At 45.4% G+C, this 26,166-nt stretch overlaps 1 protein-coding gene and 1 long non-coding RNA gene across 7 annotated transcripts in view; one reads left to right on the top strand and one right to left on the bottom strand.

The window, feature by feature from the left end:
- The window catches only part of LOC106831049 (uncharacterized), a 37,442-nt gene extending 22,742 nt beyond the window's left edge, over positions 1 to 14,700 (bottom strand). For 3 of the 6 annotated variants that reach the window (XR_011503676.1, XR_011503675.1, XR_011503673.1), the window contains exons 1-5: positions 13,519 to 13,657; positions 12,974 to 13,086; positions 12,209 to 12,391; positions 5,885 to 6,035; positions 3,920 to 4,002 (exon numbers count right to left, since the gene is read on the bottom strand). This is a non-coding gene — a long non-coding RNA (uncharacterized lncRNA). Of the gene's footprint in view, positions 1 to 1,766; positions 1,927 to 3,919; positions 4,003 to 5,884; positions 6,036 to 10,780; positions 10,940 to 12,208; positions 12,392 to 12,973; positions 13,087 to 13,518; positions 13,702 to 14,576 lie in introns of those variants that run through there. The other 3 variants (XR_011503672.1, XR_011503671.1, XR_011503674.1) reach the window with 3 other exon arrangements.
- A 454-nt stretch (positions 14,701 to 15,154) lies between these two features.
- On the top strand, positions 15,155 to 20,598 carry TRIL (TLR4 interactor with leucine rich repeats). Its single transcript, XM_014841041.3, has one exon. It carries the CDS (start codon positions 15,864 to 15,866, stop codon positions 18,294 to 18,296), a length of 2,433 nt encoding a protein of 810 aa, XP_014696527.2. The 5' UTR covers positions 15,155 to 15,863; the 3' UTR covers positions 18,297 to 20,598.
- The last annotated feature ends 5,568 nt before the right edge of the window (positions 20,599 to 26,166 follow it).

The raw sequence follows: 26,166 nt of genomic DNA, 5'->3' as shown, positions 1-26,166 counted from the left end.
CAGGCCACACTTCAGTTGATCAACTGAATCAGAATCTCTGGGGATTAGACTCAAGCATTGCCAAATTTTGTTAATGTTCCCCACAGACTATGGACTTAACGTGTCCCCCGCTAAACTCATACATTGAAGGCCTAACCCCCAATGTGATGGTATTTGAAGATGGGGCCTTAGGGAGGTAATTAGGTTTAGATGAGGTCATGAGAGTGGGGCCCTCTTGATGGGTTTGTGTCCTTATAAGAAGAGACACCAGAGATCTTGCTCTTTCTCTCTGACATGTGACACACAGCAAGAAGGCGACCATCTGCAAGCCAGGAAGAGAGGCCTCACCAGAACCCAACTATGCTGGCACCCTCATCTCAGACTTCAGCCTCTAGAACTGTGAGACAATATGTCTCTTGTTCAGGCCACCCAGTCTATGGCATTTTGTCATGGCACCCTGAGCTGAGACAGCAGGGGATTCTAATAATATGCAGCCTAGGTTGGCAATGATTGCTGTAAAGGGTATTGAGGTGGCATAATCATAACTCTGTTTTAAAATACTTCCAACCTACTTGGGGAGCTAAGACTTGGGCCTGGAAAAGTCATAGTTGGTCAAGTGTCAGATTGGGTCAGAGAGGTAAAGAATATTAAGAGATTTAGACCAAGTATAAATCTTTATGCAGTCGCACAGAGGCGACTACCACTCTGATTTCTATCACCATAAATTAGCATTGTCTGTTTTAGGACTTTATATAAATGGAACCCACAGTATGTAGGTTTTATGTCCGGCTTCTTTTACTCAGCATAATTATTTTGGGATTTATCCACATTATTACACGTATCAATACATGTAATTCCCTTTTATGGTTGAGTGATAATTCCATTGCATGGAGATACCACAATTTGTTTATCTATTTGACTGTCGATGGACATTTGAGTTTTTTCCAGTTTAACGTTATTAGAAATAAGGCTACTATTACTATTCTTCTTAAAGTCTTTTTTTTTAAATGTATTTTCACTTCTCTTGGGGAAATACCTAGAGGTGACGTATTTCTAGGCTATGGGATAGATGTATGTTTAACTTTATAAAGAAACCGCCAAACAGTTCCCCAAAATAATCGCATTATTTCACGCTCTACCAGCAATGTATAAAAGTTCTACTCGAGGCTGGCCTGGCGGTGTAGTGGTTAAGTTTGCGCATGCCACTTCGGTGGCCTGGGGTTCGCTGGTTTGGATACTGGCTGTGGACCTACACACTGCTTATCAAGCCATGCTGTGGCAAGCGTCCCACATATAAAATAGAGGAAAATGGGCACAGATGCTAGCTCAGGGCCAGTCTTCCTCACCAAAAAGAGGAGGATTGATGGCAGATGTTAGCTCAGGACTAATCTTCCTCACAAAAACCAAAAAGTTCTAGTTGCTCCAGATTCTTGCCTTAGTTTTGCCAGTAATTTTTATTTTTTATTTATTTTAATTTAAATTTAATTTAGTTTTTAAAATTATTTTTTGAGGTCACATTGGTTTATAACATTGTGTAAATTTCAGGTTTACATCATTATATTTCAGCTTCTGTATAGACTGCATCACGTTGAGCACCAAAAGTCTAGTTTCCATCCATCATCATACACATGTGCCCCTTTTACCCCTTTTGCCCTCCCCCTACCCCCTTCACCTCTAGTAACCACCAATCTATTCTCTCTATATCTATGTGTTTGTTTGTTTATCTTCCACATATGAGTGAAGTCATACAGTATTTGTCTTTCTCTGTCTGACTTATTTCACTTTACCTAATACTCTCAAGTTCCATCTGTGTTGTCACAAATGGCATGATTTTCTTTTCTATGGCTGAGTAGTATTCCATTGTGTATATATACCACATCTTCCTCATCCATTCATCTGTTGATGGGCACTTGAGTTGCTTCCAAGTTTTGGCTATTGTGAATAAAGCTGCAACGAACATAAGGGTGCATATATCTTTTCGAATTAGTGTTTTCATGTTCTTAGGATAAATACCCCGAAGTGGAATAGCTGGATCATATGGTATTTCTATTTTTAATTTTCTTCAAAAGAATAAAAATGATATTTTTAATTTTAAGGTTTCATTTTTTTTCTTTAATGCACTCATCTGTGTGATTAGGCCAAGACCTTTGAGAAGTAATTTAGCAGAGTTAGTCAAGAGTACTGAGTTCTTGGAGGATAATCTAGAAATATAAAGAGAATTGCAGGTGTAATAACACTCTAATGCAGCAATCCCACTTCTAGGAATCCACCTACATTTATATGTGCTCGAGTACAGGGTGATAAATGTGCAAGTGAATTCACTGCAGCACCGTTTGCAATAATAAAAGGTTATAAAGAATGCAAGGGTCCAGTAACAGGGAAGTGGCTGCATAAACTACTGCACATCTACACAATGGAGTTCCAAGAAGTTCCAGAGAAAGAATGAGAAAGGTTTGTATGTACTGACATAGAGAGATCTCCAGAATATACCATTAAGTGAAAAAAAGGCCAAGGGGTACATGTACAAGGGGGGCATGGATTAAAATAAGGCTATATATCTACACACACACACACACACACACACACACTTACATATGCAAAATAAAAGCCCACTACACTGGACGTATACACATGAAACTAATACAATATGGTTATGTGTAGAAGCAGGGAGTGACAAGGTAGAGGGAGCAGGGGTGGAAATAAGACTTCTCTGTGAATCTTTTTCCATATAGTTTTGATAACGAATTACACAATTACCTATTAAAAATTACAACTAAAAAAAATCCTAGAATTGTAAAACAAACCTAAACATATATCACATTGGTAACATGATCACAGAAAAACTGTAGAAAGAAATACACGGATTTTGTGAAAATGTGAGCTTACAATGATAAAAAAGAGAGAGGCAGAAAAAATTCCACGGCCATCACTGAGGTTGTTATTGACAAATTCCTCCCTTTGAGAATGGACAATTAAAGGAAGAAGCACTTCTCCCGCTTCCCCCGCCCAAAATGTTTTCCAGGGTAACCAAATAGATCGAGGTGACTAGAGAAAGCTCTTCTTCACTAAGGAATGGCAGCTAATGTACGGAGAAGAAATGATAACATTAGAAAAGTCACCATTTTGTGATTCTAATGAATATGAATTCAGGCAAGGACTGTCCAATGGAGTTGGCCATTATGTGACTGGTTGAGGGAAAACCACACGTGTGTATAGTGTTAAAGTAACCCCACACAGAATACTTTGTGGTCACCAGGGGAATAACATGACGCTACAGCAGCAAGCTCGGGCAGCCATCCCATAATCCAGAGGACAGTCCGATTCTCGGTAATGGCGGACACCAGATGGCCTGTGCCTCCTGACGGAATGCCATGTGAAACACACAACAGCACCCAAAATACATTCTAGACAAAATTTATTAACATGAATCGACCAAGCTCTTAGATCTAACTTCTAACTTACAGGAAATACAGGGGACAGACGAGCAAGCTAAGTGACCACATGAGGAAGCAATCAGACAAACAATCGAGCAAGAAAATCAGTAGATGAAAAAAGGGACTGTTTTAGATTTTATAATGCCTAAGGGACATACAAATCACATAGAATGCATGGTCCAGACCTAAATTCTGATTTGGACAATCCAGCTTGGAGGAAATGTTTGGGGGACAAGTAGCGTAATTTCAATAGGATCAAGGTATTAGGTGCTACGAAAATTTACTGACAGAGAAAGAAAAATATTATTAAAAGGAAACAAGCCATCTGTAACATTATGATCTTGTTTTAGTAAAACAAATACATACATGTGTATAAAAAGACCTGGAATTATATATAATAAAAGATTAACATTTAGTCTCTTCTTGGTGGGAGTATTAGTTTTTTATTATTGCCACAAATTACCAATAACTTGGTGGATTAAAACAATAAAAATGTATTATCTTACAGTTTTGGAGGTCAGAAGTCCAACACGGGTCTCACTGGGCTAAAATCAAGGTGGGGGCAGGGCAGCATTCCTTTCTGGAGGCCCTAGGGGAGAATGGGTTTCCTTGACTTTTTCCAGCTTCCAGAGGCTGCACACATTCCCCTCCTCCATCCTCAAAGCCAGCAACAGCAGATCAAGTCCTTCTCACGTGGCAGCAGTGAACGTCTCTCCTGCCTCCCTCTTCCACTTGGAAGGACCGTGTGATTACATTGGGCGCATCTGGATAATCTCAGATACTTTCCATCTCAAGGTCAGCTGATTAGCATCCTTAATTCCATCTGCAACCTTCCTTCCCCTTTGCCATATAACCTAACTTGCTCCCAGGCTCTGGGGACTAGAACATAGATATCTGTGAGGGGACATTATCCAGCCCACCACCATGGGAATATGTATTTATTTTGTTATCATTCCTTATCTACATATAATGCACACACTCTACTTCTGTTAACCTCAAAATGCTATTCTTCATTTAAAATAAGTATAGTGATGAGGGAGAAGGCAATACCATAAGCAGTAATATTGGGGAGATTATGAATATACACCTATAATAGGAATAAAGAAAATGTGAACTAATTACATGTCACTACGTATTGGTGGCTTGGAAAATTTCCACTGACAGGATCATATTAAAAAATGCTACAGGTTCAAACAATGTGTATGAAAGGGCAGATTATATATTCTGGAAAATGTTATGTATCAAAAAATGACTCTAGTGATGACAAGGACACTCTGGTCAAAGATTCATGTGAAAAGTATGACTAAGAATTTTCATAAAATGTGAGTTCAAGTCCCAGCTCTGTCACTTAGTAGCTGTGTGACCTTGTGCCAGTTACTTAACCCCTCTTTGCTTCCATTACATCATCTATAAGATGAGACAAATACTTGTGCCTTCCTCATGGAGTTGTTGGGGGATTAAATGATTTAATACTTGCAGAGGACTTAGAACTGTGCCTGGCACATGATAAACACTCTGTAAACGCTAGTCATTAAGGGTTATTATCCTGGCAGGTGTTTGTAGCCGCCTGTTTCGGAGGGAAAATCACTCTGGAATTTTAGTTAAGCTGGTACTTCTATTCTGTCACCTCAGGGAATCATGAGAGTCATGCACTGATTATCAATGGGGTTCTTACACCCAAGGATACTAGAGTAATTAGCCTGAGGGTTTCACTACTGGAATTCTTCCCAAATGGCGAGGTTCCCAGAAACACCCCATCAGTGCTAGCACAGTGGCTAAATAATACTTTTGAAGAGTCAACAGTAATTTAGCCCAGAATAGTCAATATGCCAAATGGTGCTGACAACCATGGGGTTCTAACACCTGTATCCTGATGGAAAGAAAAGTCTAATAATTTGCTAGTTTGACAACCTGGGGGCAAAGCAAAGAAGTTTTTGCAGGACTGTGAAGGACTGGAGACAACTTCAGTATATACTTCAGTATATGTTATCCTGCTCACCGTGGATTAATATTAAACCAATCAGACACTCTGAGTTGCTGAGATCAATCAAGCACAACATGGAAAAGCACCTTCCATTGTACAACATGCAGATTTTAAACAAAACATCATATTTAAAGAACTTTGTCAATTCCAATGGTATTGGATAATGCTCTGCAGAAGAAATGCAGTAGATTCCTTGATGTTTAAAGCTGGAAGGGATCTTAGTGAGCATTTAATCCAGTGTTCCTCAAACTGGTAAACAGTCCTACCCACCACCCCGTCATTTCATTCCTTGTTTTCCATAGAATTTTGCAAAGCCTTGCATGTGATGTCGTGCACTGTGACTCCCCAAGACCGAGACAGGGTATATGACCCATCCTGACCACAGATCTTCCTCCTTTTGTTCCCTCATCACCTTTTAACTTCACAAGGGCCATTACTGATGATAAGAACCCTCTGAGCGAATACTGATGTATCATAAGCACATTACCTCATAGAGCAAGAAACTGGTGCCCAGAGTGGTCAAATGATTCACCGTGTGAACGAAACGATCACAGAGCTGGACCAGAGTCCTGGCCTGTCCGCACAGCCATCCAGAGAGAACCCATGTGCTGAAGACTGTGTGCTTTGGGCTGGGCAGCCTGAGAAGAACAAGAAAACAATGAAAAGATGGAAACAGAACCTACAAGGAAAGATAGAAGAACGAGTTACCTGAGAATGTGGCTTCTTCCTCTACTTTTTTGCTCAATTTAACACTTATTAAAGACCTACAATTTAAGAAACAAGCCTGTGGTTGGTGTTACAGAGGACACCAAAAAGCCACGCATAAGACTTGGACCTGCCCTAGAGGGTCTCAGACTCTCACAAGAAGATACACATGAAGTTGAAACATTAGCAACAACCCTATTTTCATAACACTTGTAGTTTCTAAGCATTTTCACATATATTTCCCCAAACTGATAGGTTGGGCAAGAATGATTTGTCCTTTTTTTATAAATGAGAAAATGAACCACTGATCAGAGAGGTTGTGATGTGGCTCCAAGGTCAGAGACGTAGCAAGCAGACTCCATCTTCTGACCACCCCACCCACATCACATGCGTAGTTTATGACAAACATTTGGTTTTTTGATGTCATCTGCAAACGCTCTGAGGGTATTTACACTGGATATAGGAAATTGTTTGACCAGCCAAGAGTATTTCCATTACCAAGACTGATTTTTGAAAAAGGTTTATAAGAAAAACCATTTGTAACAAGGGAAGGTGGACATGGCAGGACTATGGGGAAAGCTAGAGGGAATATGGTATCGTGTACATTTTACCAAAGATTTTAACTTCAAAAACAAATGCTTATTGTAGAAAATTTTGATCGTAAAGTAGAATGAAAAAAATCTGTTCCCTCATCCACCAAAGAAAAGCAGTGTTCAGCAACCCCTCACTCCCAAAATTTTCAAGGCCATACATACTACAAAATTTGACAATTTACATTAAGCTTTTGAAAACTCCTTAGTTCTAAATATCTTTAAGCGGTAACAACCACTTTTTTCAACCTACAATGTATTATAGCTGACAATGAAAAGGATGCTAAAAGCCTTCACGTTTGAGGTTTATCAATTATATTTTGGAAATTAAACAGGGAGGCGGGGGGCCGGAGGAGTGTCCTTACAGAGTCGTCAGCATTCCACCAACAGAAGTATTTGATCCTCACTACAGTGAGGCTCCAGCGCTGTGGCTGGAACCTTTGATCCTGAGTCCCACTGCAGCATACGATGCTGCTAAGCATAATCAAAGTGCAAATCTTTATAGAAGATTACAGAGACTCCGAAAAGGGGATGGATGCTTCCTTCCTCTAATTTCCTTTCCTGCCATGTTTCTCATCTTGAGTAAAAAACATTTGGCCTTTTGATGAAATCTGCAAACACTTTGAGGGTATTTACAGTGTACATAGTCAATTATTTGACTGTCCAGGATGATTTCCATTAGTGAGATGGGCAGAATGCTCCTTGCCAGGAGAGGCACTGTTTTCAGAGGGATGGGTATGAAATGGCCTCCCTTATTTTGGCCCCATCCAGTGATATTACAATAAGGAGACATCTGCCACTCTAGGGGAGACTGGCGGTGGGGGGCTTGACACATGTACATCCAGGTTTTGATAATAAATCATTGAAAATTTACAGGATGAGTTGCTAATCCCTGAAGTCGATACTCCTCAAAACAGGTGTCCCCCTACAAATATTTTTAAGCCATTCATTCTAACAATTCAGATCAAGTTGTGGGGAAAAGAGTAATTTTTTAAGAACTAAATTCCCTCCAAATATATCTATCAGCCCACTGAAGAGAGCAGGAACAATTTCTGAATTATAAACTGAAAACAACACTCGAGTTTTGTCAAGGTTGGTCATCTTTGCCCTCTCACCAACGTTCTGTCCTGTCGTTAAGTTTGACTGATGGAACACCAGCGATGCATCTACCAACAATGCACCTGGGTCCAGAGGAACGGGCCTCGGGCAAGTTTGTAATTGGGAAGCACTTGGAGCCAGAAAGACTTTGTGTGTTGTTTCTCATGGCTACCGATTATTGTGCCCAAGCCCTAAACAAATTGTTTTTAATAATATAAGAAAAAAAAAAAGAGAGAGAGAGGTGTCTAAAACATCATTCAAAAAGTTTAATCAAGTCCAATCAAGTCCACTTCAGCTGGTGGGCACTGGCACAGCTGGGCTGGTCGTTCACGGCCTCTGTCTATCATGGCGGGGCAGTGCCAAACCTGATGGGCCAGTGCTCTTACTATACCAGTTGTTAAATATTTTGAATATCACCTGCACTGACCTCATTAGATATGCACAGAGGCGTGTATCAACAGGGAGCCCAGCAAGTTCCAACTGTAAAAGCCTGGGGTCAGAAGCCAACAGTTTAGAGTGTGGTCTGCACCCCATCATTATAGCAGTGGATCATTCCAGAGGTTAGCTAACTTCTCTAGTTTTTAGCATCCTCTCCTCCAAATTGGGGATATGAATAATCCTTACCCAATTGCTTCGTGAGACTTAGGTTGAGGTTAAAACCAAATATTAGATGTGAAAGCATTTATCTTAAAATTTTTTTTATTGAGGAAGATTAGCCCTGAGCTAACATCTGCTCCAATCCTCCTCTTTTTGGTGAGGAAGACTGGCCCTGAGCTAACATCCATGCCCATCCTTCCTCTACTTTATATGTGGGATGCTGCCACAGCATGGCTTGACAAGCAGTGTGTAGGTCCACACCCAGGATCCGAACTGGCAAACCCTGGGCCACTGCAGGCTGAACGTGCGAACTTAACCACTGCACTGCCGGGCTGGCCCCTACTGTTTTTCAAAGAAATACACAGTAATTGTACATCATTTAGAAAATTCCAAAAAGTAGAGTGTAAACAATTATTCATTTCTCAGCATGTAAAGACAACTGTTAACATTTTTGAAAATTTTCTTCTAGCTTTTTCTGAAAACCCCTTGACAATTCAACAGCAGCTGCTGAGTACCGCAAAAATGAAATAAACAAGGCTGTTGCCCTTCCAGCTGGGTGGGGATATAAATGGCTAAATAAATGTTATTACTGTAGCATGAAGAAATCCAAGTAAAAGAATAGTGGAAAGTTGTACCATAAAATACAACTACAGGTCTGGTTCCTGGAGACGTCAAATATCTTAGTATTTAAGAGAGACTTTGATATCTAGGGCATTTCTTTAGGCTACTGACTCAATTTCATTCTAAGGGAAGACATAACTATCTTACTGCTATAAAATCTCAGTTATGCAAAAACAAACTGTCTACCGTACCCATAAACAGCATGTGGATTTGCCTTATTTCCTAAGTCATTATGCTCAGTCAACAACTGCCTTTCCTTTTTTGGCTTGCAGAAATGCCCATAGTTCACTGCAGTTCTTGTAGACATACAATCTGTTTATACAGGTCAGTTTCAAATAATCAGGTTTCTTTGAACTGATAGATAAGGATTTTCCTCGGACATCAAGTGTGGTAGAAGCAGTCACATTGTAAATAGTCTTAAACACATAGTGTTATGTGGACTGATGTTTTCTACAAAGGTTTTAGTTCTTTATTATTTTCTTCTCAAAAGATAATTGCAAAAAAAAAGACAATTGCTCTTACAGCAAATTGCACTCATTGTATTCCTCTATGACGGCAATATCCTCCTGGATTATCATCTTATATACATTTAACTCCCCAGCCACGCTGAGCTCTCAGAACCCATGGGCCTTGTCTCCTTCCTCTTTCTATCCCCAGGCTCCTAGCAAAGCAGACACTGAAATGTCTGAATAAGACCTTAAGAATTCTTGTTCAGTGAAAATACCTCAGACACCTGGGAACGTGCTAAAGAAAGACCCCAAGGCCCTATTCTGGAGGTTCTGAACCAGACTCTCTGGAGGTGGGCTAGGATCCTGTATTTTTAATACCTTCTCAGTTTCCTCCTCTGTAAGCTGGGGACAACAATAGTCCCTACCTCACAAGGTCGTTGTGGAAATAAATGAGTTACTTTATGCAGAGTGCTTAGATTACTGCCGACAGCACTGTGTGAGCGCCAGTCATCATTACCGTCAATATGATATGATCAGCCAAACATGAACAGGTCTTTTGGAAATAGTGTCTATAAGTTTTCTTAACCTTAAGTGTGCATAAAAATCACCAGGTGGTCCGTATATGCAGATGCTGGGGCTTCGCCCCCAGAGATTCTGATTTAATAAGGCTGTACCTAGCTGGGAATCTCCATTCCTTTATATTCTTAAGGGGAAAAATGGACAATCCGTAAACCAGTGGTTCTCTTATGCATACTCTTAATTCCATATTTATATTCCTAATCCCCAAGGCAAAGAAACTTGCCTCATAGACTGGGGCTAAGATGAATCTCATTCAGATAGAGAAAGAGAGTTCCGGGGGCCATCTGACAACATGCCACTGGGGATTCTCAGTTTCCTACTTCATCTGTATCAGGGGCCACACTGCCTGTCTGGGGGTGGCTCACATGGGGTGAGGAAACAGCTGCTGGTCTCCGCAGGCTGCCTGAGTAAGCTCTGGGCTGCTGCTCCCATGGGGCTTGGCTAGCTCTCCCTGCAGGGGGAGGTTGGCCTGAGCCCTGCTTCCCCTAACCCACCCTGCACCAGGGCAGTGCCTGGGTCAACTCATGCCAGTGCCGGGGGCTGCTGGAGACACGGCCTGGAATCTGCCTCTACAGCCAAAATCAAGGAGACCACAGGGTGCTTGGGAAGAAAGCACTGTACCTCCTGGCAAGCCCAGGAAGATTCCATGCCCAGGCAAGAACACCCGAGAACGCTTACAGCACACATATGTGTCATGAAACCAGCCCAAACTTGCTTGTGCTTCTGACCTCTGAAACTACTTACGAGTGCGCTCGAGATTTAAAGGGCAAGATTTCCAAAAATGAAACGACGAAGCCCCTGTTTCTCTTACAAACAGCATCCTTTCCTGGATTTCCACACATGATTGTGTAAATTATACTTTAAGAATAATCAATACTGGAACCTCCTGGAACCTGAGGAAGCCTGGATCCATCCATAAACAAAGACATTACACAGTTAATAGACAGGCATTCAAATGGAGATAACTATGTCCTTGCTTTTACTTAAAAGTATTGCTTTTTATAGAAAATTAGGCATAGCCTATGTTATAATAACGTAGAATTTACATTTTAAAAAATGCTTTCCTTCAAACTCCTGTAATTTTCCTCCTTGTTCTTTCTGAATCAAAGTGCATGTACTTTCTCCTCCTAAAATGCTACATATGGACAGGCCTGCCTCCAGTATTTGAGAAGCCCAGGGGACAGAGCATGAGAGGAGATCCCTGGCCCACCCTCCTCTTCTCAGCTCTGGCTCCTGCCTTACCAGGAGTCACCCAGAGGCCTCCCAGGCAGACCAGTGGAAATGCCAGCCCACACCTCCAGATTCTTTTTGCACAGCTGCCCTTCGGCCTTCCCCTGGCCCTAGGGGTATATATACTCGTGGCATGATTGGCCCCCAGCGGGACAGATGGGTAGAAGGCCTGCAAAGACTTAGGCAGTTGGTCAGGGAATTCCAGGGTCCCAGGAAGCTGAAGCAAGAGTCGGGGTGTGGGCTGTGGGTGGGCACATCCCTTGGAAAGCCTGAAATCTTGCCCTTATGGGGAGGGACCCAGCCAGAGGAGGACTGGAACACGGTCTGCTAAAGTACAGGGTCCAGGGTAGGGCCCAGGCTGCCCTGGTCCAAGAGTCGTGCTGTGTGTACAGTATCTATACAACAGCCATGTACATGTTATGTAAGTGAATACCTTGGGCTGGATGTTCTATCAACACATGTCCCATATAAACCACTGTCACAGATTTCAAGGTTCTAGAAGGCAAGAACTAGATAGATACCATTTTCTCTGCATAGCACCTACTTTATTTAGGCAGAAATACTTTGTGGCATTGCAGTGCAAATATGACTATGTCAACTGAAAGAGGAATAAGGAAATGTTTATTTGGAAGTCACTGTATGAGCGAGGTCGTATGATACTGTTAAAAAATACAGATGTCAAAAAAATCTCACCAACAAAGATTCAGACAGATTTGGAGGTTCCTAACTCACTTTTTTGCACTTGTCCCCAGGCTTCCTTCCTTGAGTGCTCTGCTCCTCTTCAAGGTAATACCCAGCACCTCCCTCTTCTGGAAGCCTTCCCCAAGCTCTCAGGCCAGGCCAGGTGCCCTCCTCAGATTTCCCACAGCTCTTCTCACCTGGCCCTGCACCTGCTCCTTGCCCACCAGCCTCCCCGCTAAGCTGCTGCACCCCGTGTCTTACCAGCCACTGCATTCCCATCCCATTGGGATGTGGCACATGCCAAGTTCTCTCTAAATGCTTCTTCCTGATCACCAGCAGCAACAGGATTCCAAATGCAAATGCAGTGTGGGAGTTGCTTTTATACCTCTTCACTCCCAGGGGCTCTAAGTACCGCTGAATTCAAGCAAAACAGCATTTTAATTCCTGGAAGAGAGAGATGGTCTGAAAATAAATCAAACACCTGGTCGTGTGGTGTCACAGAAATGGAGACCGCTGGAGGCACAAATATCATATAAATGTACTCTGAGCTATGTAAATGTCATTCACTTGTAAAGTTGATCTCAGGTTATATGCCTTTAAAAAGGGAAGCATTTGTTTAAAGAAGCATTTGTTAAAAGTCACACTTTTCAGAAGGAATTTATATGCACACACAAACACACACAGGTGTGTTATCGCTTTGTAGATCTCGAAATCTTACTCTTAGCGAAACTAGATTGAGGGTGCTGGTGACACCTACCAGAAACTGTTTATACTTACTTGAAATATGGCACACTATATCCATTTTAAACAAGGTTAACGACACGCGGCAGATGGATTACTTCAACAAAATGGAATGTTATGGAAAAGCAATTGTCTTATGACATGAAACCATGTATGATGTTATTTCTACCTGCAATCTGGGACCCCTGGTAGAAATATTAAACACTGGACAATAATATCAAAGACAGCCAAAACTTTAAAAAATACTGAACATCTGCAAGGGTCTGATAACTCTGTAAATCTTACCTAGAGGCATCTATAAAGGAAAGACGTCCCCAGGGATTTGGACCAATCACTCCAAGCTACAGTGGCCCCCGGAGGGAACACCGCCTGCCGTCCTCACTCACGCTGCAAGTTTTCTGCGAAGAGTCAGGAGGAGAAGAGGCTTATGCAAGGAGGGTCTGATTTCTGCTTCTCCCTCTTCCACACCACACCTCCCAGCTTCTGACCTCTCCCCTGCTCAGAAAGCTGTTTGCGTGTCCCAAGGCTATGGGCTCAAAGCACATGCTGCCACAGCTCCATCCCAGGAAGATCCAGTGGTTCAATTTTTTAATTTAATTTTATTTTATTTTTTTAAGACTGGGCCTGAGCTAACATGTATTGCCAATCTTTTTTCTTTCTTCTTCTCCCCAAAGCCCCCCAGTACAGAGTTGAATATTCTAGTTGTAGGTCCTTCTAGTTCTGCTACGTGGGATGCCACCTCAGCGTGGCCTGATGAGCCATGCTAGGTCCGCACCCAGGATCCGAACCAGTGAAACCCTGGGCCACCAAAGCGGAGCTCGTGAACTTACCCACTCTGCCATGGGGCCAGCCCCCACCAGTGGTTCAATTTGAAAGCCAGCAGCTTCTTAGCATTCTTTCCTCTGAAAAACTGGGATGATGTCTGTTGCCAGCAAGGACAGAAAGTCCTCCTAACAGCTTCTGGGGTCCAGATCAGGAGAGTTGGTGCTACATTGCAAGCTTAGGTCTCACTCTCTAGCACAGCCATACCTTCATAAGGAGGACTGGAGTCAAGAACTAAAGGGGTTTCATAAGTTTCTCGCAATGAGAACTAAAATCCAAACTACCAAATTACCTGGGTAATTTCATCTTTCATCTTGTTAAGATAGACACTGGGTCCCCCAAGTTCATCCTTTATTCAAAACTCAAAGCAAACCACAAGCAAACTTAGTCTGCTCCCTGTGCCCTGCATGGACATCTCACTGCCTACTCACCCTTAGTTCTCCAACGCCACTACCTCCCTGGAGCCGGGGGCCCCGCTCACCGTAAGTCTTCTCTGACCACACCAATGACCTCATCCTTCCTTAAATTCAGCTCCTGTCTCTATCACCTGCCTATAAGAATTGCTAAACGAGGCAATTAATCACTGCCAAACAGTGGAATTATTAAAAAGCATCTGGATCTCCGCAGCTTTCTCATACCACTGCCTTAATTATTATTTAATCCTTTCATGCCTTCCTTGCCCTTCCCACTAGACTGCCAGTCCCGTGAGGTGAGGTTATGTCTCTTTCCTTTAGTTTACCCCAGAACAGGTCCTTAAAATTACATTTTCTGAACACTTTGGGGTGGGAGGGAGAAGGGGCTTTTATTTTTTAGCAAGATAGTTTGCATGAACAAATAGTAATGAACAACTACTCCCTGCCCATCCTCAATCTCAGCAGGGCTGCCCTCGAAGGAGTCATTGATAAATGCTCCATTCTCCATTGATAATGAATGATACTACCTCCCCAACTAAGCCAGGCCTGAGAACTTTTGGGCCTAAAGACTTTGAAGATCCCTGCAAACCCAGGCATCAAGCCAGAGGGGCCGGCAGGCAGTTACTAGAGGGTCTGTGAGGGTTATTACATACATGCACAGGTGTAGAGCCTACCCCAAGGGCTCTAAGACTGCAGCAGAATTAATGGGTTTAAATCACCAAAATCTGACAGATACGCTTTCACGATGGTAGAACCAGTTCTGAGCTTTCTCCATGCTCTTGCCTACGGCAGGGCTAAGCAAATACTCAGTTCAAATCCCTAAAAAGGGACGGTGTCTCTCCTGGGCTACCAGTACAAAATGATGTCAAAAATCCAAACACGCAACAGTCAGAATGGCTCGACCTAGTGTCTTCGGACGGTAGACCACGCCCACCGCCGCTCTTTGCAGACAACCTTGTGCTCCCCAAAACTTCCTGTAGACCGCTGGCAGACTCCGTGCTGCCCCAACTTCCCGCAGAGCGGCACCTGGAAGAGCCAATGACTTAAAAACGAATGAGATGAGCCGCGCTCCCACTGTTCCGAAGCGACTGGTGTACTCGTCTAAAATAAAAAGGTCTCTGTCTGCAAATCCCGTTTGCTCGCCCGGTAATCCACTCCCGCCCCCAGCCTGCGCGTCCGACCCGTACAGCTGTTTTTAATCCCTACTTTTCTCACTTGGCGTCCCAGGCTCTGGTTGACCAGACGCGGAGCCACTTAGCGTTTCCTGCTCCCCCTGCCGGGGTCTGTCCCCCCTCCGCCGTCTCCTCTTTCTCCGCCTGCATCCCCGGGGGGCAGAGTGTGGGAAGAACGAATTTCCGCCCGGTTTGCTCGCCACTCGCCGACTTGGGTCTCTTCCGGACGCAGACTGCGCACCCCCGGCTCCTCCCCCAGCTGCTCCACCGAGGCCGCGCTCCCGGTCCGGGACCGCGAGCAAGGAGGCGCGGGCTGCGGGGGCCGAGCCGCCGGAGCGCTGTGGCCAAGCCGCGCCCCGAGGAGCTCTTGGAAGGGCTCCCGCCTGCAGCTGGGGAATCCGCTCGGCGGAGAGAATCCGTGCCAGGGAATCCAGCTCTCCGGACTCAAGCTGCAAACAAAAAGCTCAGGTCTTGCTCCCTCCCTCCGCCCCCCCGACGCGCACCCAGAGAAAGAGTTTTCTGCAGAAATGCAACAAGTAGCACCCGGAGCTCGCGGAGCGCCCTGCGTCTCCTGACTTGGCCAGGCGAAGCCCGCCTGCAGAGACCCGGGCCAGCCACCAGACAAAGGGCAGAGGAGGGGCTGGACCGCGCAGCGAAGTCCGAAAGAGGCCATTTAGTGACTCTGGCCAGGCCAAGGGGAATGCATAGGAGACACAGAGCCGGCGGGCCAAGAGGACGATCCGGCCTCAGCGCGCAGGGCGGGCAGCGATGGAGGCTGCCCGCGCCGTGCGCTTCCTATTCGTGGTGTGCGGCTGCCTCGCGCTCCCTCCGCGGGCCGAGCCCGTGTGCCCGGAGCGCTGCGACTGCCAGCACCCCCAGCACCTCCTGTGCACCAACAGGGGTCTCCGCGCCGTGCCCAAGACCAGCTCGCTGCCGAGCCCCCAGGACGTGCTCACCTACAGCCTCGGCGGCAACTTCATAACCAACATCACGGCCTTCGACTTCCACCGCCTGGGGCAACTCAGACGGCTTGACCTGCAGTACAACCAGATCCGCTTTCTGCACCCCAAGACCTTCGAGAAGCTCTCGAGGCTGGAGGAGCTCTACCTGGGGAACAACCTCCTGCAGGCGCTCGCCCCGGGCACGCTGGCCCCGCTGCGCAAACTGCGCATCCTCTACGCCAACGGGAACGAGATCGGTCGCCTAAGCCGCGGCTCCTTCGAGGGCCTGGAGAGTCTGGTCAAGCTCCGGCTGGACGGGAACGCCCTGGGGGCGCTGCCGGACGCGGTCTTCGCACCCTTGGGTAACTTGCTCTATCTACATCTGGAGTCCAACCGGCTACGCTTTCTGGGCAAGAACGCCTTCGCCCAGCTGGGCAAGCTGCGCTTCCTCAATCTCTCTGCTAATGAGCTGCAGCCCTCCCTACGCCATGCGGCCACCTTCGCACCCCTGCGCTCCCTCTCCACCCTCATCCTCTCGGCCAACAGCCTGCAGCACCTCGGGCCGCGCGTCTTTCAGCATCTGCCACGCCTTGGCCTACTCTCACTCAGGGGCAACCAGCTCACGCACCTCGCGCCAGAGGCCTTTTGGGGGTTGGAGGCCCTGCGCGAGCTGCGCCTGGAGGGCAATCGGCTGAGCCAGCTGCCCATGGCCCTGCTGGAGCCTCTGCACAGCCTGGAGGCGCTGGACCTGAGCGGCAACGAGCTGTCTGCTCTGCACCCCACTATCTTTGGTCACCTGGGCCGGCTGCGCGAGCTCAGCCTGCGCGACAACGCGCTCAGCGCCCTCTCCGGGGACATCTTCGCCGCCAGCCCGGCCCTCTACCGGCTGGATCTAGACGGCAACGGCTGGACCTGCGACTGCCGGCTGCGGGGCCTGAAGCGCTGGATGGGTGACTGGCACTCGCAAGGCCGGCTTCTCACCGTCTTCGTGCAGTGTCGCCACCCCCCGGCCCTGCGGGGCAAGTACTTGGATTACCTGGATGACCAGCAACTGCAGAACGGGTCTTGCGCAGATCCCTCGCCCTCGGTGTCCCCGACTGCCTTCAGCAAGCCGCGGCCCTCACCCACAGCCGCGGGGAAGGAGATGGCGCCCCCTGCAGGTGGCCTCGCGAAGGAGCTGCCGCCGCAGCCACAGCAGCGGGGGCGATTTCTGCCTGGGGTAACCTGGGATGGAGCCGCCAGAGAGCTCTTGGGCAACCGCAGCGCCCTGAGGCTGAGCCGACGGGGTCCGGGCCTCCAGCAGCCCGGCCCCTCCGCCGCTGCAGCCCCGGGCCCGGCGCCACACCCCCTTGACCTGCTCGAGAAGCCCGAGCGGGGACGTCCAACTCCGGCCAATCCTGTCCGCGTGGAGCCCACCCCGACAGCCGCGCCCCCCTCTGCGCCACCGCCCGCCGGCGACCCCTGGCAGCGCGCGGCGAAGCAGCGCCTGGTCGCAAAGCAGCAGGAGAGCGCCGTCCAGTCCGACGGCGGAGTCGGCCTGCCGCCCCTGGTGTCCGACCCGTGCGACTTCAACAAGTTCATCCTGTGCAACCTGACGGTGGAGGCGGTGGGCACCGACAGCGCCTCGGTGCGCTGGGCGGTGCGCGAGCACCGTAGTCCCCGGCCGCTGGGCGGCGCGCGCTTCCGCTTGCTCTTTGATCGCTTTGGCCAGCAGGCTAAATTCCACCGCTTCGTCTACCTGCCGGAGCGCAGCGACTCGGCCACGCTGCGCGAGTTGCGCGGAGACACCCCCTACCTGGTGTGCGTGGAGGGCGTGCTCGGAGGCCGGGTCTGCCCGGTGGCCCCCCGGGACCATTGCGCCGGGTTGGTCACCCTCCCTGAGCCTGGGAGCCAGAGCAGCGTCGACTACCAAATGCTGACCTTGGCCCTGCTGGCCGTCAACGCGCTGCTGGTGCTCCTGGCCTTAGTGGCCTGGGCATCACGCTGGCTGCGGAGGAAGCTCCGGGCCAGGCGGAAGGGCGGGGCCCCCGTCCACGTTCGCCACATGTACTCCACGCGCCGGCCCCTGCGCTCCATGGGCACCGGCGTGTCGGCCGACTTCTCTGGGTTCCAGTCGCACCGGCCGCGCGCCACCGTGTGCGCGCTTAGCGAGGCCGACCTCATCGAGTTCCCCTGCGACCGCTTCATGGAGAGCTCGGGCGGCGGCGCAGGTGGCAGCCTGAGGCGGGAGGACCATCTCCTGCAGCGATTTGCTGACTAGCTGCTGGGCCTCCAAGGGTGTGGAGACCATCTCATTGGCCTTGAGGAGTCACCTCTCCACGGGGCCCCTCAACCCACCTCAGGGGAAGATAATCATTTTATCAGACCTTCTCCGTTCCACCTTCTGTGCACTTGCCAGAGAGGCCAAAGGGGACAGCCAGCCAATTCGGCACCACCGCTCAATTCCCAGTACTCACTTTTTAACCACGTGGATGGTATTAATGGTCAAGGGCAAGAGTAGGGGACAAAGGGGTGGTGCGGTCCAGAGGTGGGAGGCCTTCTTTAAGAGGAGACCTTGGTGCAGCTATGGGAATGGCTTATGTGGCACGGCCATACAATAGCCTGGCCCTCTTTGGGGTAGAAAAGGGTGCTTGTGCCCCCAACGTGGCCAGAAAGAGATTTGGGTGCATGCTTTTTGTTTGTTTAGTGTCAAACAAAGGAGTTTTGTTTCTATTTAAGGAAAAAGGAACTTATTACCATTACACAGGAGGCTTGGCAACTGACTCCGCTGGTCTGGTGGTCTCTGCCAAGAAGGGTGATGTTGTAAACAGGTGGTAAAGTTTAACACACTCGCCAAGGAACTCTTTTGTGTTGCTTGATAGAACGTTCAGGATAACTTAATGTTTAAATAATTAGAGACGCTATTTTTTTTTCAACAATGTGAAGAGCTCTGACATTTAAACTGACGAATAAACTCAAGAACTATTTTAGTTGAGCCGGGCCGTTCAACTATTTTCTTTTTGACATTAACACCACAAGAACGTTTGCTAACCATAGGGTTAACTAAGATCCCATACTTTCTCAGGAGAAGGCTGCATGCAAGACTTCTCTGTCAGGGTTGCTCCTGTGGCTTTTTAATTTTATTTTTTAAACCTATATATGGAAAAAGAAATTTCAATGCCAGACTTGATAAAAGAATGTAATGTGTGTGTAACTGATGACCCTGTAGGGAATGCTAGCATTCTAGTTCACTTACCACACTGCTGACAATGTGTCCAGATTGGAATAAATGTGATGTGGTATTTCTCATGTTTTTATCAGTGACACACAGATGACTGTGCCTATTTCTCTTGAGTTGCACAGTTAAGTGATAAAGGTAATTTCCTAATAGGAGGGGAGCAAAAGGTGATTGTCAGTTGATAACGCAACGTTTGATCACATTAATGTCTTACTCTATAGGAAATAGTAGAGGGGAGGAAATTATTGGAAAAAATGTGAAAAAGTGTACATCAATGGTTGTCTGTTTGTACTAAAACCAGAAGATTGTTTTGAGTACTTAAACCTCACTGTGAAATAATTATATATTTTGCAAATTGATCCCTCCACTACCCAGTGTTTTACTGTTATTAAATTTTATCTTTTAGTTAATAATTGCAGTATTTCTCTTAAATGTTTTTGTTTTAAACTTAGGGTTAGACTTTATTTGCTCAGTTGTTTTCAACTATTTGGGATACTTTTGTTCCCTGATATTTATGAAGTACGTGTTGATCACTACATGTAGTGCTTTGGTTTACAGTAATAATTTTGTGTGTGGTCTAAAAATGCAGTCACCAAGAGGGTGTACACAGCTATATTCACCGTGCTTATGGGTTTATGGGCAGTGGGGTGGGGTGGAGGCCACTGCAATGGTGCTAAGGCTAACAGTGAATCTTCTGTTTAGGGCTTTAAGCCCCTGAGGGTCCTGATGACTCAGGGAATCTGTCATAGTCCAGGGGTCCTTCAACCCCAGCCCATTCGTTTTTTGTTTGGCCTCCGCTGAACCAGGCTTGCCCTTGTCACAACAGCTGATCAGGGACCCAGGGATCTAAATGAGCTGATCTTTATTTATATTCAGATGAGTAAATGTCCAGACCACTTAAAGTACAGCTGCTTCTTCTGGCAGTCTCATCTGTGGGTCAAAACTTAATAAACCACAGGAAATAGACTGCCTTTCTTAGTGTGCTTCCAGGGCTTGTTTGAGATTCTGGGCATTTTGGTACATGGGAGAGGTGTAGTTCGCTCTTTTTTGCAAACTTCAGGCTATCTTGCACCTTTCGTGCTCCTAGCTTTTTTCATTCATAGAGCGAGTACATCTCCTAGCTGTCTCTTTTGGCCAGGAGTGTAATATCGAGTCCCATGGAAAGTCTGGAAAAGACCTCTGGTTCTTCCCACCACCTACCCTTCTGATGGCAGAACGTCCCTGAAAATGCTTAATGCCTGGATCTATGTAAAAACAGTTTCACTGGAAAGTCTTTCAGTGGGAAGTGAATAAATGTTATACATTGTTATATTCAGTTATGTCAATAAACCCACTTACTAATGGAGATGTTTTATTGTTGGAGTTTCCAAATATTTTATACACTCTTGCAATGATACAGTGCATTTTTCTACAGCAGTTTTCATCAAAGAAAATGAAACATAAGCTCGAAGTCTTTCTGTCCTCTTTCAATGTTTTTTTCTTTCCATTTCCGTGGTAGAGAATGGACTGTATTTTAAAAAAATGGTTGTGTGAATTTGGCCCCAAGAACCAGTGAGATGTCTCTAAAAGCAGGTGGTCAGCCATGATGTGAAAACACTGTTAAAACACCAGTGACAGCAAGATGATCGGTCTCAGCAGGCTGTTTAAAGGAAACTGAGTTAAAAGTCAAGCCATTTGCAGGGCCAGCCCGTGGCAGAGTGGTTAAAGTTCTGTGGGCTGAGCTTCAGCGGCCCGGGTTCATAGGTTCAGATCCCAAGCGCAGACCTACTCCACTTATCAGCTATGGTGTGGAGGCGTCCCGTATACAAAGTAGAGGAAGATTAGCGTGGATTTAGCTCAAGGCTCGTCTTCCTTGAGAGAAAAAAAAAAGAAGATTGCCAGCAGATGTAGCTCAGGGCGAATCTTTGTCACCAAAAAAAAAGTCAAGCGCTTTGACTCTCCTGGTCAATAATAAGAAGGAATTATCTTGAGCTGGAGGCCATTTTTGCCATTACAAAGATTATGAAAAGATAAAATTCCTGAAGAAAAAAGCATAAACTTTGTATGAGACAGGAGTGTTCAATTAAAGAGCCATTGAAGCAGTCTGGAATGTGGTGGTACCCTCAGCTCAACCAGTAAGATTGCTTTCATAGAGCAGATCATTTTGCCATGCTGCCAGGTAATAATTAGCATGTGAGCAGAAAACCTTTACTAATTAGCCATGCACCTGATTTTCACCAGAAATACAGCGATACGGGCCATTAACTGTATATTAAGAAACCATTAAAATAGACACTGGATTAGCTGGTATTTGTAGTGTACTTCTTTTTTGTAGTGTGGCCCCTCGTGCTTCTGAGACTTGGAGAGAAGTGACAATGAAGTGTTCTAATGCCAGAAGTTTATTCAAAATTCCAGACCCTGACCCAGGATCAAATCAGATTTCTGCTCAGTCCTGTACATTCACCATCTCAGAGAATGGCAGCATCGTTAAAGTCCAGAACGATCTTAAGGAAGTGATGAAAGAATCTTAGTCAGCTGAGATTGCGTTCATTCTCTTGAGTTAATTGTTTTGTGCCTCAGTTGCTGCAGCAGTTAAAGTGGGAACCCTGAAGTCCTGACTGCATGCTGCTATTGTGGGGAGCAAACAGTGTGTGACAGCAACGGGTCCACGGCAGGTGTTCAATACATATTAGATGTGTTATTAGAACAGTATTCTCCTTTGCAGAGGGCAGCAAGATGTGTGATATATTTTAGAAATTTCATGGATAAGTCATTTCTGCTTGAACCCTAACCAATCAAAAAATTCAGATAATGAGATGATAGGAACCGTTCCTCTCTTATTCTGGTTCATTGAGCCTTTTCCATAACTGAACGTGGAAGGATAGCTCTTGAAATACTTTCTCATTACTTAAAAAAAGTGAATATACTAGCATTTGAGCAAACTTTTCTATGTTTATTAAACTCTTGGCAGAAGTTAATTCATCCTTTAGATTGGAGCTAAGGCTGGGTGAAGGGTCTTGCTTGTATCGTGCCCACCCTCCCGGTTAACTTACTGATAGCTTCTCCAACTGTCCTTTTACTCTTTGTTTACTTAAACAGATACTTTGTATGCACAAATGCTTTTTTCCAGGGATTTCAGGGGACTTCACCCTTCTCAATCATGTGGCAAATAGTATTCTTTTCATTTTTCATGGGAGACAGGTATTTGGAGATTATACTTTACATTAATTACTGAAATACTTAGGACAAAAATGTAGCTTCCTGATACCTGGTCGCTTTAACTTGGGGCAGAGCACCTAAATATCCCATTACATCTGTTTGAGAGATTTGAAGCTACCGGTGGCGTGATTCCTTTTTGACACCGAAACATGGCTTTATAATTTGACTGTGAACTGGCATCAGATACTGGACAGAAATAAATTGTTGCACACCAGCATTTCAAGAAACAGCATCTCCTGACTATGTAAATCCGTAACATTCCTTTCAAACTCACCAAAGCTTTCTAATACCAGCCCTGTGCTGTAGTTACTGCCGAGATGTGGCAGCACTGTTGTGTTGAGACCAGCTGTGGTCGCATAGCAGTTATTCACCATTCCAACTCACAGTTTTTGATTAAGTAACACTTACCCTACAGCTAATTTCACACTTCACTCTTAGCATACGTACACTGCAGCCTGTGGAGACATACTTTGAAAAGTGACCACCTTCTTATTCCCTTCTCTCCCAACTGTGATGTCCTTCTAAGGATTTTTACTTTAGGAAATTAAAATGATTGTGAATAATAACAAACACCCATATCAGTACCACTCAGTAACAGTTAACATGTTGTGATGTTTGTTTTCAGCCTTAACTGTCTCTGTTGACAAAACCCCTGATTTCCTTCCATATACAATGTCCTCAACTGACTACTAACATGAGTTAGAAGTGTTTCCTCCAAACAGTCAATTGTCCTTATTCGCGGCAGTTATGTTCTGTTGGTTCACAGCAAACACTGAATTAGTGAATACCGAACCATGGCTCCTAGGGGAGATTCAGGGTTAGGTTCCTGCGAGCCTCTGGTCACAAGACTTTCACCAACCTATCAACACATAACCTTATTTTATGTGTTTCTGTTTAACATATATTGTAGATTCGTTAACATTGAACTTACGCCCAACATCACTATAACTTGTGCCTGAACGAAGCATATCTAACACACATATTTTCTCCCTAAGACACATCCCAGCCTTTCTGTGCTTAGAACACCAGCCAGCGTTACAGTACTATGCTTGGGAGCCCTTTTACACAGCAAAATCACCAACAAAAAGCATGAAATGTAAAAAATGTGGCCCCGAGTAGACTGTGTAAAGGACACTTGTTTACGGAATGAGAGCTGAAACGAGAAGGCGAAACATCGCCTTGTTCAGCCTCAGCTGGGAACAAGCACAGGCTGCTCAAATTTTCCACTTCTCTGTGCACATCCTTGAAAGGCCGTGAAGCTGCAGCAGAGTATTGATTCTGGGGTCACAAATAAATTTTGGTGAGTAAGGTGAGTTCACAAATACATAATGTATGAATAATGAAGATCAACTATACTCATCTTCCCAGATCCTCCTCCTGTGCCCCCTGCCCCTTTTCTCCATGCCATAAATTACCTTTTTTACCCCTTGAGCAATGTTTTGTCTTTTGAATTGGTAATCACACCTAATATTCCAAGTGTATCGTTGGTGGTCGTAGCTTTATGTATGTGTGTATTGACGGTGGAGGTGGGGAGTCTTTTTTAACATTTTTAGTTTGTTTGATGTTTTCTAGTCATTCTCTTCAGTCTTTTGCTCCCTTGCTACAAGTGCACAGCTTCTATTTCTTCTTTGGGGGAGCTTATCAAACATGAAAAATGTACCTACTTGTGCGTCTTTTCTTACCTCTGCCACTTACGACTCCTCGTTCTTCAGGAAGGGCTCCCCAGCGAAGAAAGGGCTAAGTGTATCCCCGGACCCTCATCTGCTCTGGCCCACTCTTCAGGTGTCAGCCTCTGCTTCCCTTTTATTTTGAAAGACTCTCTGACAGTATTTGACTCCATGGCATTCTTCTGTGTGCCAAGGAAGAGGGTGACTGGCTCTGAGAAGAATACAGTTTGCTTTTTGTGAGATCTTATTTTTGTATTCTTACTACCTTCACACCTAATTTGGTCATATGCTTTTCCTATTTTATTATTTTTTTTTATTGAGGAAGATTAGCCCTGGGCTAACATCTGCCACCAATCCTCCTCTTTTTGCTGAGGAAGACTGGCCCCGAGCTAACATCTGTGCCCATCATCTTCCTCTACTTTCTATGTGGGATGCCTGCCACAGCATGGCTTGATAAGCAGTGCATAGGTCCATGCTGGGGTCCATGCTGGCGAACCCTGGGCCACTGAAGGGGAGCACGTGAACTTAACCACTGTGCAACTGGGCTGGCCCCCTATTTTTATTTTGATTGTTAGACGCACTGACACACATTGCTTTTTGTTTGTTTTTTGCCTTGTGCTTAATTCTACTTAGGCTGTTCTTCCTTATATCTTGTTGATATTGCTCATTATTATCCTCTTTTTTTCTTATGTGGTTCTTTGAAACAAAACATAATTTTAAACTTACCAAAAAAGTTGCAAGAATAGTTCAGAAAATTTCTCTCTACTTTTTAACCAGCTGTACCATTGTTAATATTTTGCCCCATTTGCTTTATCATGCTCTCTCTCAACTATTTAAGAGTTAACTGCAGACATTGTGCTCCTTTACACCTAAATATTTCCCTAGAACAAGGACATCCTCTTAAGTAATCGTAGTACAAATATCAAGATCAGAAAATTTAACACTGATAAAATGCTGTTATCTAATCCACAATCCATAGTCAAAATTTATCAAAGGTCCCAATAATGCCCTTTTTAGCTATTATCCTCCTGGTTTAATGTAGGACCATGCATTTAATTGGTCATGTTATTATTATTTCTCTTTCCTTTTTTCTTTCTCTTACTCCATTTTCTTTGGTTTGATTTTATTCTCTTTTTTTAAAGTAAGATATATTGGAGTATAATTTACATACAGTCAAATTTACCCTTTTTGAATGTACAGTTTCCATTGGTTTTCACAAATGCATATGTAGTCATTTAGCCACCACCACAATCAAGATATAGAGCACTTCTGGGGACGGGCCCCATGGCCGAGTGGCTAAGTTCGCCCCCTCCGCTTCAGCAGCCCAGGATTTTGCCGGTTGGAATCCTGAGCGGGGACATGGCACCGCTCATCAAGCCATGCTGAGGCGGCATCCCACATGCCACAACTAGAAGGACCCGCAACTAAAAATACAGAGCCATGTTGGGGGGGGGGGGTTTGGGGAGAAAAAGGAAAAATAAAATCTTAAAAAAAAAAGATATAGAGCATTTCCATCACAACAAAAAGTTCCTTTATAGTCAATTCTTTTCCCCCTGACTCCAGCCCCTGGAAATCACAGATCTGACTTCTGTCCCTATAGCTTTGCATCTTTGAGAATTGCGTGTACAAGCAGTTATACAGTCTGTAGTATTTTTTTTAAAGATTTTATTTGTCCTTTTTCTCCCCAAAACTCCCCAGTACATAGTTGTGTATTTTTAGTTGTGGGTCCTTCTAGTTGTGGCATGTGGGATGCCACCTCAGCGTGGCTTGATGGGTGGTGCCATGGCCGCACCCAGGATCCGAACTGACGAAACCATAGGCCAGCAAAGCGGGGGGCGTGAACTGAACCACTTGGCCATGGGGCCGACCCCATATACAGTATGTAGCATTTTGTGTCTGCCTTTTTCCCTCATCATAGTGCTTCGAGATTCATCCATTTTGTTGCATGTATCGGTAGTTCATTCCTTTCTGTTGCTAAGTAGTATTCCGTTGTGTGGATGTGCCACACTTTGTTTATCCATTCACCACTGAGTGGACATTTGGGTTGT

The sequence above is a fragment of the Equus asinus genome, chromosome 1 (genome assembly GCF_041296235.1).
Source record: "Equus asinus isolate D_3611 breed Donkey chromosome 1, EquAss-T2T_v2, whole genome shotgun sequence".
NCBI classification, from domain to species: domain Eukaryota; kingdom Metazoa; phylum Chordata; class Mammalia; order Perissodactyla; family Equidae; genus Equus; species Equus asinus.
This window is presented reverse-complemented; position numbering and strand designations above follow the sequence as displayed.